The sequence below is a fragment of the Sebastes fasciatus genome, chromosome 9, assembly GCF_043250625.1.
Source record: "Sebastes fasciatus isolate fSebFas1 chromosome 9, fSebFas1.pri, whole genome shotgun sequence".
In the NCBI taxonomy this organism is placed as follows: domain Eukaryota; kingdom Metazoa; phylum Chordata; class Actinopteri; order Perciformes; family Sebastidae; genus Sebastes; species Sebastes fasciatus.
The window spans coordinates 27745424-27759559 of NC_133803.1; the positions used below are offsets into that span (position 1 = coordinate 27745424).

Genomic DNA, 14136 nt, shown 5'->3' on the forward strand with positions numbered 1-14136 from the left:
GTGTTTCTCTTTGGTGACGTGTGCCATGCAACATTCAAGATGGGATGTTTTAGAGAAGTGCTGGCTCAGATGCTTCCTCTCCGCTCCAGTGATTCAGGCTGCTCTATCAGTCGGTTATGACTTGTGTTTCAGTGGAAACTGGGCCACACTCTTTGCAGTTTAGGATTGAGGTTAAGTAGCTAACGAGTATGTCCACTTACACACACATGTATGGCCATTGTGTTGTGCCCTGACCTTCACATGCAGCTGTACAATAGAGCACTGTTCTAACATTATTATTCAAACACTAGTCCCAGAGTTCCTTTCAAACTGAATTCAGTCGCCTTTATTATGAAAACAAGAGAACATTGTATTTTATATATGCAATTCTGTACTGAGATTACACAGCAGTTTGCAAACAGACCCTATGTAACTGGCAGTAGATATGCCAAATGAATGTAGAATAAATAATTCAAACAGGTTTTCTACACATCTCACCAAGAATCGAAGACAGGTCCTCCCATTTCATACAGTCTGGTAGTACAATATTTATTTTTCAGTTCAAGTGTTACATGTTGAGCAACAAACTTACAGTTGTCTTCAGCCACAAATGTAATGCAGAGATAAAGAGTCAAGACTAGGCCAATGACGTATTGAACACTACAGAACTGGCAAATCGGTCGGATATATATATATATATATATATATAGAGTATATATATATATATATATAGCTGTACATATATGGTTGCACTAGACTTTAGATGCTAGACAGTGAGACACTGCTGTGCAGAGGTTGGTGAGAAAAATAAAAAACGCCTTCAAATGGGGGACAGACTGACAGACACATGCTGATACAAACAGCAAAAATAATCATTGAAGGAAAAAAGAGAAACAACAGAAAAAGAAAAAAGGTCCATACAGACAGAAACTGCTTCATTTACCAACCCCGCTGTAGGAATGCAGAGAAACAGACACATTCTCATTCAAACACACACACACACACACACAGACACACACTGTTCTCACGAACCTGCATTCAGAGGGCCAAATAAAAGAGTAGTCTCTGAGAGGTCTGAGATCGGGAGGGTGATGGGGGAGTTGGGGCCGGGTCGAATGATCACCTATCTGTAGAATTAGTCATCAATAACAGGACAGTATGACAAGAGGGATGCTTTATTTGTTTTTGGTAGTGCGGCTATACTATGTACAGTACAAATACAGGCAACTTCATCTTGTTCTCACACGGACATGTGAACCATGTCTTCCCTGTCCTGTCTACTTGTGGCGGGGCTTTGCTGGGACAGAGTGGAGTTTGAGGGGGGGATGGCGGCCAGGCTGACAGGCCTGCAGAGTAAGAGGGCAAGGGGAGGAGAGAAGGGGGGTAAAGTGGAAGTGGTTTTATCTCTCAGCAGCATCCTCCTGATGAAGGCTTGACAGTAGTGCCGGGGGTCAGCTTCACGTTGGGCTTCTCCCCTCCTCCGGCTGTGGCCCCGGGACCCATCCTCTTCTTGATTTCAGCAGCCATGGTCATGAAGGCCTGCTCCACATTGGTGGCGTTCTTGGCGCTGGTTTCCAAAAAGGGGATGCCCAGAGAGTCTGCAAACTCCTGGACACGATGGGAGGAGAACAGAGCGACGGGAGTTTAGGCATCTTTGTTTTTTGCACAATATAGGACAAAGCGAAGCTAAATGTAAACCCTGTTGGATAATGGTGGAGTAGCGTTTAGATAAGCTCAGTGTTGTGTGTGTGTGTGTGTGTGTGGGAGAGAGGAACAGAGAGGCGGTGTGTCTGCAGCTCAGGACAGGCAGGTGTGCTGGTGTCAGGTTAGCAGTAAACCGTGAATGTGTCATATGAGCTAGTTTGTTTAGCAGCAGCTGAGATTATAGCCCTGAAGGTAGCTACAACTTCTCCCCTGTGTTTCCTTACCAAAGTCTAGAGGCTGTTTGTTTAAATAATGTCACTCCATACTCTAAAACATCCCACTGATAGAATGAAATAACTGAAGTCAGAAGTGCACCATTAGCCACGAGCCGTCAGTTTTAGCTGTTGCCATTTTGAGAGCGTGCGGAGGCAATAGAAATGCTCCCAATCTCGCATTTAGCACCTTTAACATACTCATTAATTACAAACACTTTCAAGTGTTTGCTTAAGAGGGAGGTTTTAAGGGTAGCACCTTTTAGGCTGACTTAAGTAAGATAACTTTTAATAATCTCCTACATGTCATACTAATGCAATGACACTGACTCCCTTACCAGCAGAAAGGATACAGTACAGAAAATAATTCAGAACAAAACCTGTTTGAAGCATGAAAACGTATATATACAACAGCTTGTGTGTGAAGTGAGTAAATAGCCAGGTGCCTTACCTTTGCTGTTGTGTAATCCACCACCTTCTTTGTCGTAAGGTCACACTTGTTCCCAACCAATAGCTTGTTGACATTTTCACTGGCATAGCGGTCGATCTCCTGTAGCCACTGTTTGACATTGTTGAAGGACTCCTGAGACGGGGAACAGTTAAATATTAGCACTGAGCTAACTCTGCTAACTCAGCAGATTTTAGAGAGCCAAATGCAACACTTTCTATGCAACATTTTGACACCTTTTTGATGGGAAGTCAGTTTGAGACATTGCAAGAATGCAAGATCACGATAAAAGCCAGCATGATGTTGCAGCTTATGAAATTTGAGAACACAGAAGCTATGGATTCATTCAAAGGAGTTTGGGCAAACTTCCAACATGTTATGAAGACAGTGGGGCCTACTCTCACATATCTCTAAATGAAAATACAGAGTGTGGCTGCAGCACGGACTCACATCTGCTCAGAGCCGTTTGTAACTTCTGGAACTGTCCATGTTACATACTGTATATTACAATGTATATCTCCCCTCAAGTCAGCATATGGTGAAGGTAACTGAAGCAAGTACTCTTTTGCTTGCTTACTAACGGACTAATGTGGGTAGACCACATATTGTACTAGTCAATTCCACCCAGACATTCCTGCATTGAATTTCCAAATTGTCAGCCTTGGGAAATTACTGCATGTCATTTTAGGAATGTCACGAGAACCGGTACTTTACCAAGTCGATGACAAAATTCTGAAAACGTGACGGTACTCGTTCTTTTCTACAGTACCACAGGCACCATCAGGGATCAAGACTAACGGCCTCCCGTTGTCCCAGGGACAATAGAAAATGTGTTTGGGACGCAGTAATTTATCAAACACTGTGGTGTCTACAGAGCAAAGCCTATCAGGGTCTAGACACTTCACTCCTTTATACCTAAATACTATCAAATTACATCATGCTTTACAGGTCTTGACAACATATTTACAATACATCATTTGCTTTCATTCTTGTGAAACATGGAGTCGAGAGCCCAGCCTTTAAAAACAGATGTATTCCTGGCCAAATATAGACCCGACATCACGTCACAATATTTCTAGTGCAGCAACAACAGACCTCGATAGCACACAATATTTCAGCGAACTAAAACATCAAGAGTAAACATCCCTATTTCATGTCTGCCTCTGACTCAAATAGTTCTTTTGTGAAACTTTGAATTAGACGAGCATTCCATAAAATCACAGTGAGAAATCCTTTGAGGAAGAAGATTCATTTCCTCTCATCACAGACCAGAGAGAAATTATTTGAGTAAAGTGCACACTAGCTTCTTTCTCAAATGGAAAAAAAGTGCTCTTTTACACTCATTAATACCGCACTACGTCTGCATGTACATACAGCATCATACCCACAATGCCCAGCTTTGACTGAAAGCAACTACTATACCTCTGGGTCTTTCCTCTGGGGGTGTTAATATATCTAACAGTGTCATCTAACCGGGTCCCCAGCAAAATGAGGAATGGTTCATCTATCTGCATTTCAGTTCATTAGAGACCAAGATTCTGTCTCGCCAATATGGTAGGTGGATGAACAATTTAACAAGTCCTATTGAGGCAAAATCTCATCTCCTGGTGTATTAATGAATAGTTCTAATAGGTATAAGATGGCGTGGTGTTACACTGACCTGGTCTGTGACATCGTACACTACAATGATACCATGAGCACCTCTGTAGTAGCTGGATGTGATTGTACGAAACCTCTCCTGACCCGCCGTGTCCCACTGTCAAAGGAAAAAGATGAATACAGTTAATGACTTTGAAAGTTGACAAAAACAAAAGCAACACACTTTCAGCTTTTTTCATCAATATTAAATATTGGAGGCTAAAAGCCTCCATTAAACTTCTCCACTGAAAGCCATGATAACAAATTAATGTAGCATTCACATTCACTCTTTACATGCTTATTCACATTTATTAAAAAAAATAAAGAAGAAGAAAAGGCTGCTAGTCAACAAATCTCATGCTCTGAGCCAAACCTACAATACCTGTATCTACTAACAAGTATTGTATGTGTATTAAAGCCGGTTATATCTTCTTCCTGTTTTATAGAGCTCCATTGTTGTTCTAAAACTATTAAAAATACATCAATGAGCAACACTTCCCACCAAATGTGGATTAATCCGCTGCTGAAAATAGTCTCAAACAAATACATTATTTCCTCTTGTTTGAGTAACGTTAGTTTCAAACTACAGTGACCAGCTGTTTTAGGAAATTACTAAGCTCCTTTTAAAAATGAAACTATATATTGGCGAGTCGTTTTCTAAGATTTACAACTTCAAGAGGAACCCATGGGCATGAAGCTGAGAGCCACAGACGGGGTAGAGAAGTTAGAAAGAATGAAAACACTTAACTCCTGTTCTGAAAAACTGACTTTCTGAGCAGGCACGGCGCCAGAATTTAAATTTAGGATGGGCCAAAGTAATTTTGGCTTGGCCTTTTACTTACAGACGTTAATACTGTTTGCCTTACTTTGATGGTTTCCAACTGGTAGTCTCGCTAAAACAGAAATGACTGATATAGCGCGTCTGGTTGATTATGTCACTTTTAAAATATTTTTTTCTAAAACATTTTCATTGCAGTGATAGCTCACTATTTACCCGCGACAGTTTGTATTTATTACAAGCGTCACACGTGGGTATATTGCTCAAAACATGCAAAAATGAGACATAGTATTCTATCTGTCATGTTTAGTTTTTGCTGTGGATTGTGTAGAACAATACATCTCTTCATTTAGACCATAGACATTGTAATTCTGTTTAAGGAAATACCATCTTGTTTGGATGATCTGGCTGGATTATTATTATTTGTTTAGGTTGATTGCACGGAGAGAGAGAGAGAGATCGACTGCTGGGTGAGCTAAATTGACTTTCAACATGAGAGAGAGCAGTAAGCTTGTCTCAACAAACGGTCTATGCTTTCAAGGCAACACAGAAACTATAAAGTCAGGCAGGAATTTGAATTTACGTCTTGTCTACATTGTTTTCTAGGTTCTTCCTGTGGCAGTAGTTTAAAATTTTAAAATTTTAATAATTAAAAATGAAAGTTAAGAAAACATATGTTCTCCAAGTCATTTAGGATGGGCCAGTTGTACAAGTGGGCAGGTACAGGCCCATTAGGCCCACCCATAAATATGCAACTAATACCACTAATTTGTGAGGGAAATTCCTTATTCTTTTATTTGACTGATATATTTGACTTCAGGACATCTCTGACTACATACATGTTGAAAATCAAACATTTTTATGTGTCAATTTAGATCATTTCCAAAGTAAAAGTCCCTAGAAGTGTATGATTCAACTTTTTCTCACAGCCTAATGTTAAAAAAAGTTAACAGAAATCGCAATAAATCATAATATCGAAACGCAATACTAAAAAATCGCAATACATATAGAATCGGCATCCAAGTATCGTGATAGTATCGGATCGGGAGATAGGTGAATCGTCCCAGTCCTACACAACGGTGTGCCTGTTTCTGAGTGAGCCATGGTTACTGGAGGACAATGATAATGAAAGTGAAGCAGTATACTTACAATCTGAAGTTTAATGGTCTTTCCATCTAGTTCTATGGTTCGTATTTTGAAGTCCACACCAATAGTGCTAATGTAACTTTCTGTGTATGTGTCATCCTGCAAAGAGAAACAGTTCGTTAGTTGGCTCACACATCCTGTTCACTTCCTGCTTCACTATATACACACAATCAGTACCAACAGTCACTACCAGCAGTAGTGGGAAGTACCCAAGGTGTTGGTTCAGTGAAAGTTTCAATACAAACTGGAGCATGTTACACAGGGAATGAATGAGTTACAGGCAAGTTAACTGCTTGAGTTTGCACATGCAAGCCTCATATCCTGTTTAGTATAACTTACTTTCTTTTTGAGTTAATAAGAAACCCAGTTAAGATAGCTATGATATATTGTTGTCCAACTCAAGACAGCTTTCAACAGTCTGCATGAAATCACTGTAAGACTGAATCTAAGGGGAAAATGGAGTTAATGTAAAGATAGTGTATGTGCTATTTTGGGGAAACTTACTGCAAATCGGAGAAGAAGGCAAGACTTTCCAACACCAGAGTCACCAATCAGGAGCAGCTTGAATAAATAGTCACTGTGAGGGAAAGGAAAAAAACATTAGTTAGAGGATATTCAGAAGTTGTTAACCAAATGAGTGAGTGACAAAATTACCGAGGGCTCCAGACTACCTTTTTCCATCTTAACTGTATTACTGATAAATGCCTTGCTAATAGACAATTTACAGTAATAACAACTGTGTGCTGTTTTATTTTAATGGAAGAGTCACACAATGAAGCAGTGCTTTAAGAGAAAAAATCATTTAAAACAGTTCTTTTTAAAACATTGACACGGATCGGACTGTGGTGATGTGCATCTTGCTCCCTGTGTGCTTTCGCTAAATCATAATTGTTACTTTTTGAGCATGCAATAAATGCAATTAGCGTCACCGCGAACCCGCGCCCTGGTGGCGGTGTGGGCGGGACACGCACACATTATGGGTCATCGGGCCATTATGGTTTTATTAATGTGAAAACGGGAGTTTTTTCTGAGACAAAACAAACGCTGATGTGCCATTTTACACACTGCCTCACAATTATTCCCAAAGGACAATTTAGAGCATACGACTGTCCCGAGATACCTGTAGCTTTCTACACAGTCACCAACACGCAGATATGTTTGGCTCCAAGAAAGACTCTCATCCAATGACTGGGTCATGGCTGAACTCATTGTCGTGGAGCAGACTCACAATGACTGAATCATCTGCAAATTTCATCCTGTTCTCATGCTTAATTGGCATGTTTGCGTGCATTAAACTAAATAGATGGCTGCCATAGTAAGGGCATGGGAACACATGGCTTATAGTAGGGCTGCACAATTAATCGAATATTAATCGCGATCACAATTTTGGCTTCCCACAATTTAATGAACACGATCGCCTGCAATACTGATGTTTAAAATTCTGCTCATAGAAAAACGCTGCAGCATATTAAATCAAGCGCTTCCTAAACTAACAGCCAGCCAGCCGGCCGGTGATCGAGAAGATTTGGCTTCACTTTTGGGTATAGATATTATCTATACAAGCAATGTGTTTATGATTAAATTAAGAGCATAAAATTGTTTATCTAGCCTTTAAAATGTAGCTAACAAAGGGGTAGGGTGAATACTCCTGTATTTTTTCATATTGTAATATATATAGCAGAAAAAAAAGTCAGTTTTTTGCAACATCGTGCAGCCCTAATTTGTACATTAGCAGGAATGTAGCACAGCATGGAAGTGAGTGGAAGTTTAAATGTGAAATAAAAATATGTTGACGCTAAAATCTGTGAATAATCATGATAAATAATCATGATATCAATATTGATCAAAATAATCGTGATTAACATTTTGTATTTTGGTCATAATCGTGCAGCCCTATCTTGTAGTATATTATAGTTCTTCTTAGAAAGAAAATTGGAATTGGCAGGTCAGACTTTTTAAAGATCAGAAATCGGCCAAGAAAATTGCAATCGGTGCATCTCTACTGCCCTTTCATAGCTGTTTCAGTTAGAGACGAATATGCTCATCAGCATTTGTGTCATTACATCATTTGGCAAAATGGCTGAAACATCCGAGTTTTACAAGGAAAGGAAACATTCAGGACAGTGAACCCTGCTGAGCTCAGGCACATTTTCAGAAGGAAGTGAAGGAAGTCGCCTGATCATGTGATTGGACATATGAAGCCAGCTGAAAGGACCAGGGAAACCAGAGTAGACATCCCCCTCCAAAAAAAAAGTCCCTGCTCCTAAGGTGGTACTTTCCAATAACCCAGACAAACAGTATAAGGGTGGAATTAGCAGTACTGAACGCTACGCTTGTGTACAGTATTTACTTAGAGAGCAAGAAATCAATTGTTTCTGCATATTTTTCCCATAATGTTACTGCCATTTAGATGGAAATTATGGAGCTGATTTCCTTCAAAAAGGGGTTGAGAGTCTGCAAAAGAACCGGGAAAAAAACTCCTCAAACTTAGTTTGCCTATTGTTTCAGATTTGGTTACTCCCAACAACTAAAACCTTCCAACAATGATCTAAACATCAGGTGCACAAAGGTGAATCTACCAAGCTCAGACCAACGGCTGCTATATAATGCGTTGCCAGTCTAATATACTTAATCTTCAATGTTTTTAAGATTAAGAGTGAAGGTATTTTCAGTTCTTAAAATGATGTAGTCCACTGTGGGATGTGTCGGACAGATGCGCAGTTTTCATTCTCAAAGAGCATTGTTGAGGTGTTATCCAGCCCTGTGACCCACCTTAACACTGTCATGCAACAAGGCGGGTCCAGATAGCCCGCAACCATCATACAAGTCTAAACTACATCCTGCATCATTTACAAATACACCCATATCAAATTAAGCAATCTAATGATAATCCTTCACTTCCCCAAAACACACACAGCATCATTTGCTGCATCTGACACACGTCAAGTGTATTTTCTCATTTTACATACCTCTTATGATTATTTATTCTTTCTCCATTTATCTGTGCTATTGCTGTCTTTGTGCTGCAGTTACAACCAACTTTATCTTTAGGGATCAATAAAGGTTTATCTCATCTTGTTCATCTTATCTTATTGTAGTAAAAGTTGCAAGTGGCACTTGGCAGTGAACCTTCTGATATTACACCACCAGCATCAGTAGAGGAAGCGCAGTAATGTACAACGTAATTCTCACATTAGTCTGAGTATTATCCTGCCTCCCAGGACTGTCTCAGTTCCTCTCCATTGTAATAAAGTTCAGTCAATCCTTCTTCATGAAGTGACTGTGGACAATGCAAGGCTGACCTCTCACTGTTCATCAGAACTCTTACAACGATACCAAGTTGACCAAAAACGAGAGTTTAAAAAAATCTGAGGTCCAAACTAGGCAGAGTCAACTTTGCTACCTTGCTCAATATAAAGGCCCTGACACACCAAGCCAACGGTCAGTCACTGGACAGTTCGAGTCCGTCACTGAGCATCTGTCGGCCTAGTTTTTCAGTGTGTCCGGCACTGTCAGCTCTAGTCTGCCTGTGTTGGAGGTTTTCCGGCCAATTCAGCATGTTGAATTGGTGGCGCCGCCCGTCGGTGAGAGAAATCCCTCTGATTGGCGGTTAAGCTTAAACGAATCAGTGCATGAGAAGAGAAACGGAGGTGAGGCAAGCAAGCCAACGAGTAAAGTTGAGAAGGAAAACACAGAAGGCTCTTCTCATTTTTCATCTTCATCTTCATCTGATCATTCAATACACAGATATTTTCACAACAACATGGCCATCTGGAATGAAGTGGTTCAATTTTGTCGGCTAATAAATTAATTGATTTAATGGACAAATCTGTAAAACTGAGTTTCTCCACAAAGAATCACCCAAAAGCACCACTTTAAATCTTGTGTTTGCCAGAGATGTGTTCATAAGTTTCTTGGAAATAAGTCATTCAGTAGGGGTGCACCGATCTGACTTTTACAGTCCCGATACCGATAGCGATACTTGGGCTTCAGGTATCGGCTGAAACCGAGTACCGATCTGATACCAGTGTTTAATTAATAAGCTGTATGACTCGCTGTGTGGAAGTGACTGGGATCATTCGTATATGGTTAAGGCAACATCAGGCTTGACTTAAACATTGCTTTCTTAACTTTATAAAACAAAATGTAACATAAATACATAGATAATAAAGATGTACACCAGCAACTTTGTAAAAAATCTTAAAATTAACAGGAATTACTTAATTCAAGTATAAACATAGCATTGAATTGAATAGATCGTCACTGATACCCGATCCAGCTATTTGAGTCAGTTTATTACAGTATATTAGTATGTACTTGTTTGATATATTGTATTGCTATTGTTGTTACTATATATATCTTGTTCTGATTGTTTGTCATCATTATTATGTAGTCATATTATTTCTGTATATTAATCTTGTTCAGATAAGCCCAGTGGGTTTTTTGCTTCTTCCTGCAATGTATATTATTTATTGTTTTTGTTATGTTTGTGTAGTCTTAATTTGTGCAAAATAAATAAATAAACATATATATATATATATATATATATATATATATATATATATATACATATATATATATATATACATATATATATATATATATACATATATATATATATATATATATATACATATATATATATATATATATATATATATATATATATATGTATATATATATATATATATACATATATATATATATATGTATATATATATATATATATGTATATATATATATATATATATATATATATATATATATATATATATATATATATATATATACATATACATACATACGATCTGGTATCGGTGCATACTTGTCATTTAGCATGAATTATCCTTTAAAAAGACAACTAATCAACTAAAGAAATCTTAGACAACTAAGACCAAAACGATCGATTAGACAACTAATCGACTACGAGGTAGTATTCAACATACTACTTTAAACCATAATGTGGGCTAAAAATGCCTCCTTTCCATTTTGATAGTGACTCTCATTGAGTAAGAAGATATTGGACCTTGCCTTGGTGTATCTAGTCTGTACTAAGAAGGTGAATCATTAATACAAAATCAAGCAGTCCTCAGAGGGGAATGGGGGATTGAATATCACTATTTTGACGAGATAAAAAAAAGGACAATACAGTTTTTAGATTTAAGAGTAGTACTATGTGTAACATCTACAATCCACCCATGTCAACATTTATGAATGCAAAACCAGAAGGCAGCTGAAATTGCTCAACGCTGCTGTGTCGAAATAGAGGGCTTGTCCTATAGCATGTGACCTACACATGACTGAGAGGCTGTTTCAGCACTAGAGACCATATGACTGAAAACTGAGTCATGCTCCAACCACCAGGTAAAGAGTAAAAAACACCATACCTGAACGTAAACAACACACGACTGTTTGCTAATAGTAGTAAAGGAAATAAGTAGTGACACACACAGACTGATGTGTATGAATTCAATCAGCTAATTCTAGCTATGTGAAGTCTCTGATAAATAGTGTAACGTTAATCTATCAAATTGTATATCATTAGAATATATAAGATAAATTATTTGTTGATTTAATTTATTATTACTCGTATTTTTGTATTATTATTGTTTGTTTTTTGTTACTCTATTCTTTCTTTTTATCATTATTATTTCTTTTCTGAATTTTATTTCAATTTTGAATGTTGAAGTTGTTTTCTCTAGTGTACTTAATGAGTTTGTCTATAAGCTCATCTACTTAAAAAATGGTTTATAAAACTATTATAAAAAAAGGGAAAAAAATAAAGTATAAAAATAATCTATCAAATTGAGAAAAGGCTCACATTACAGGCAGTCACAAATACAACAAGACACCTTTGTTGTGTAACATTAAACCAGTCACTAAAGCTACTAGTTAGCCCAACAGCTGGCTAACATGTTAATTAATTATTATATATATATATATAAAATATTTATATATAATAATAATTTATAATAATATATATGACATATTATAATTAATATTATAATAATTTTATAATATATTATTATAATATTATATTAATATATATATATATAAATATATTAATATTATATATATATATATTAATTATATATATATAGCTAACATGGCTAACTTGATAATTAGCACTTTGTTGTTTTGTTACACATATTTATCGATTGATAAATGTTGTTTAACACCAACACAACACTGTTCACAGCATCCCAGACCAGCACAGATGTTGACATTGAAGCTAAATGTCAGCAGATGTTAGCAGCTATAACTTTAAGTTATCTGTCAATGCTAACTTGTTAGCACAGAGCTAACATAAGCTAGCTTGCTAAAATGTTGACATTCATGAGTCTGATACTTACTATTCGGGATTCATTGTTGACTCGTTGTTTAGTGTATAGTCTCGTCAAGCTGTCTCCTTTGTTACTGCAGATGAACCGCGGTGTTTATAGCTGTAGTCGTAGTTGAACTGGAGCTGTGTCTGCTAGCTAGCTCTGCTCCTGAAGCGCGACCGGCTGCTTGTTTCTCGGTAAAAGACCCAAAATGGCGTCCGACTCCAACCAGGAAACAGCTCACTAGCATCAGCCAGCTGTTAGTCCGGAATAAACACTAGATAACCTGTTTGTTACGGGTTGTATTGTTAAATTAGACTATTGGTATACAAGCCGTAAAGCTAGAGTGAGTAAACAGGGTAGATTATGGTAGATAGCTCTATAGCTCTCTCTCTGTCTCTCTGAGTGTGTCTGTCTGTTACCGCAACAGAGAGCTGTCAGGTCCTGGGAGAGATTACGTCATTTAGTGAAACGTGGCAAAGACGAGTCAGACCAGTAATAAACTACATGTTATACGCCTACACTACTTCCGGTCAAATATTTCAAAATAAACTAAATTATATGGCTTAAAAAGAATACCATCCTTTTAAATATACTGATTTTAAAACATATTTGACTACAATTGAAAACTTAAAAAATTCTAAACTATTATATTATTTAGAGGTTTCAAATTTACTCCAGTTGTTTACCGATTTTTTTTTCTTTTACTTACATTTTATTTGTTTTTATAATTTGTATCTTATTTTTATATAGTGAAATACATTAACTGATTTTTTTGTACTGAAAAATCTGAACATGTTTATTTAACTACTGTATTGAACTTTCTAAATAAAGTATTTAAAAACTTCAAGATAAACCTCATTTCAAAATAAACTAAATTATATGGCTTAAAAGAATACCATCCTTTTATACTTTTAAATATATAGATACTGATTTTATTTGACTACGATTGAAAACGTAAAACTAAAAAATTCGAAACTATTATATTATTTAGATGTTTCAAATTTACTCCAATTGTTTAACAGACCCCGATTGTTTTTTTTCCTTTTTTTTGTTTTATTCCTGTTTTCTTTCCTTACATTTTATTTGTTTTTATAATTTGTATCTTATTTTTATATAGTGAAATACATTAACTGATTTTTTTGTACTGAAAAATCTGAACATGTTTATGTAACTACTGTATTGAACTTTCTAAATAAAGTATTTAAAAACTTCAAGATAAACCTCATTTCAAAATAAACTAAATTATATGGCTTAAAGAATACCATCCTTTTAAATATACTGATTTTAAAACATATTTGACTACAATTGAAAACTTAAAAAATTCTAAACTATTATATTATTTAGACGTTTCAAATTTACTCCAATTGTTTACCGACACCGATTTTTTTTTTCTTTTATTCATTTTTTCTTTTCCTTACATTTTATTTGTTTTTATAATTTGTATCTTATTTTTATATAGTGAAATACATTAACTGATTTTTTTTGTACTGAAAAATCTGAACATGTTTATTTAACTACTGTATTGAACTTTCTAAATAAAGTATTTAAAAACTTCAAGGTAATCCTCATTTCAAAATAAATTAAATTATATGGCTTAAAAGAATACCATCCTTTTATACTTTTAAATATACTGATTTTAAAACATATTTGACTACAACTGAAAACTTAAAAAATTCGAAACTATTATATTATTTAGACGTTTCAAATTTACTCCAAGTGTTTACCGACACCGATTGTTTTTTGTCTTTTACTTACATTTTATTTGTTTTTATAATTTGTATCTTATTTTTATATAGTGAAATACATTAACTGATTTTTTTGTACTGAAAAATCTGAACATGTTTATTTAACTACTGTATTGAACTTTCTAAATAAAGTATTTAAAAACTTCAAGATAAACCTCAT

The 14136-nt window shown here is 36.2% G+C and overlaps 1 protein-coding gene across 1 annotated transcript; it reads right to left on the reverse strand.

Annotated features, from left to right (window-relative positions):
• Positions 1–298: 298 nt before the first annotated feature.
• On the reverse strand, positions 299–12696 carry LOC141774377 (ras-related protein ORAB-1-like). Its single transcript, XM_074647008.1, has 6 exons — positions 12259–12696; positions 6410–6482; positions 5909–6004; positions 4004–4099; positions 2347–2478; positions 299–1587 (listed from the first exon to the last, which is right to left on the reverse strand). The coding sequence occupies exons 1-6, from the start codon at positions 12270–12272 to the stop codon at positions 1387–1389; spliced, it is 612 nt and encodes a 203-aa protein (XP_074503109.1). The 5' UTR covers positions 12273–12696; the 3' UTR covers positions 299–1386.
• Between the last annotated feature and the right edge of the window lie 1440 nt (positions 12697–14136).

Excerpts from the sequence above, each read along its gene's own strand:
- LOC141774377 (XM_074647008.1), bottom strand. Across the intron at positions 2,479-4,003 it reads TGTACGATGTCACAGACCAG|GAGTCCTTCAACAATGTCAA; the intron begins GTCAGTGTAACA and ends TCCCCGTCTCAG. Across the intron at positions 1,588-2,346 it reads TGGATTACACAACAGCAAAG|GAGTTTGCAGACTCTCTGGG; the intron begins GTAAGGCACCTG and ends CATCGTGTCCAG.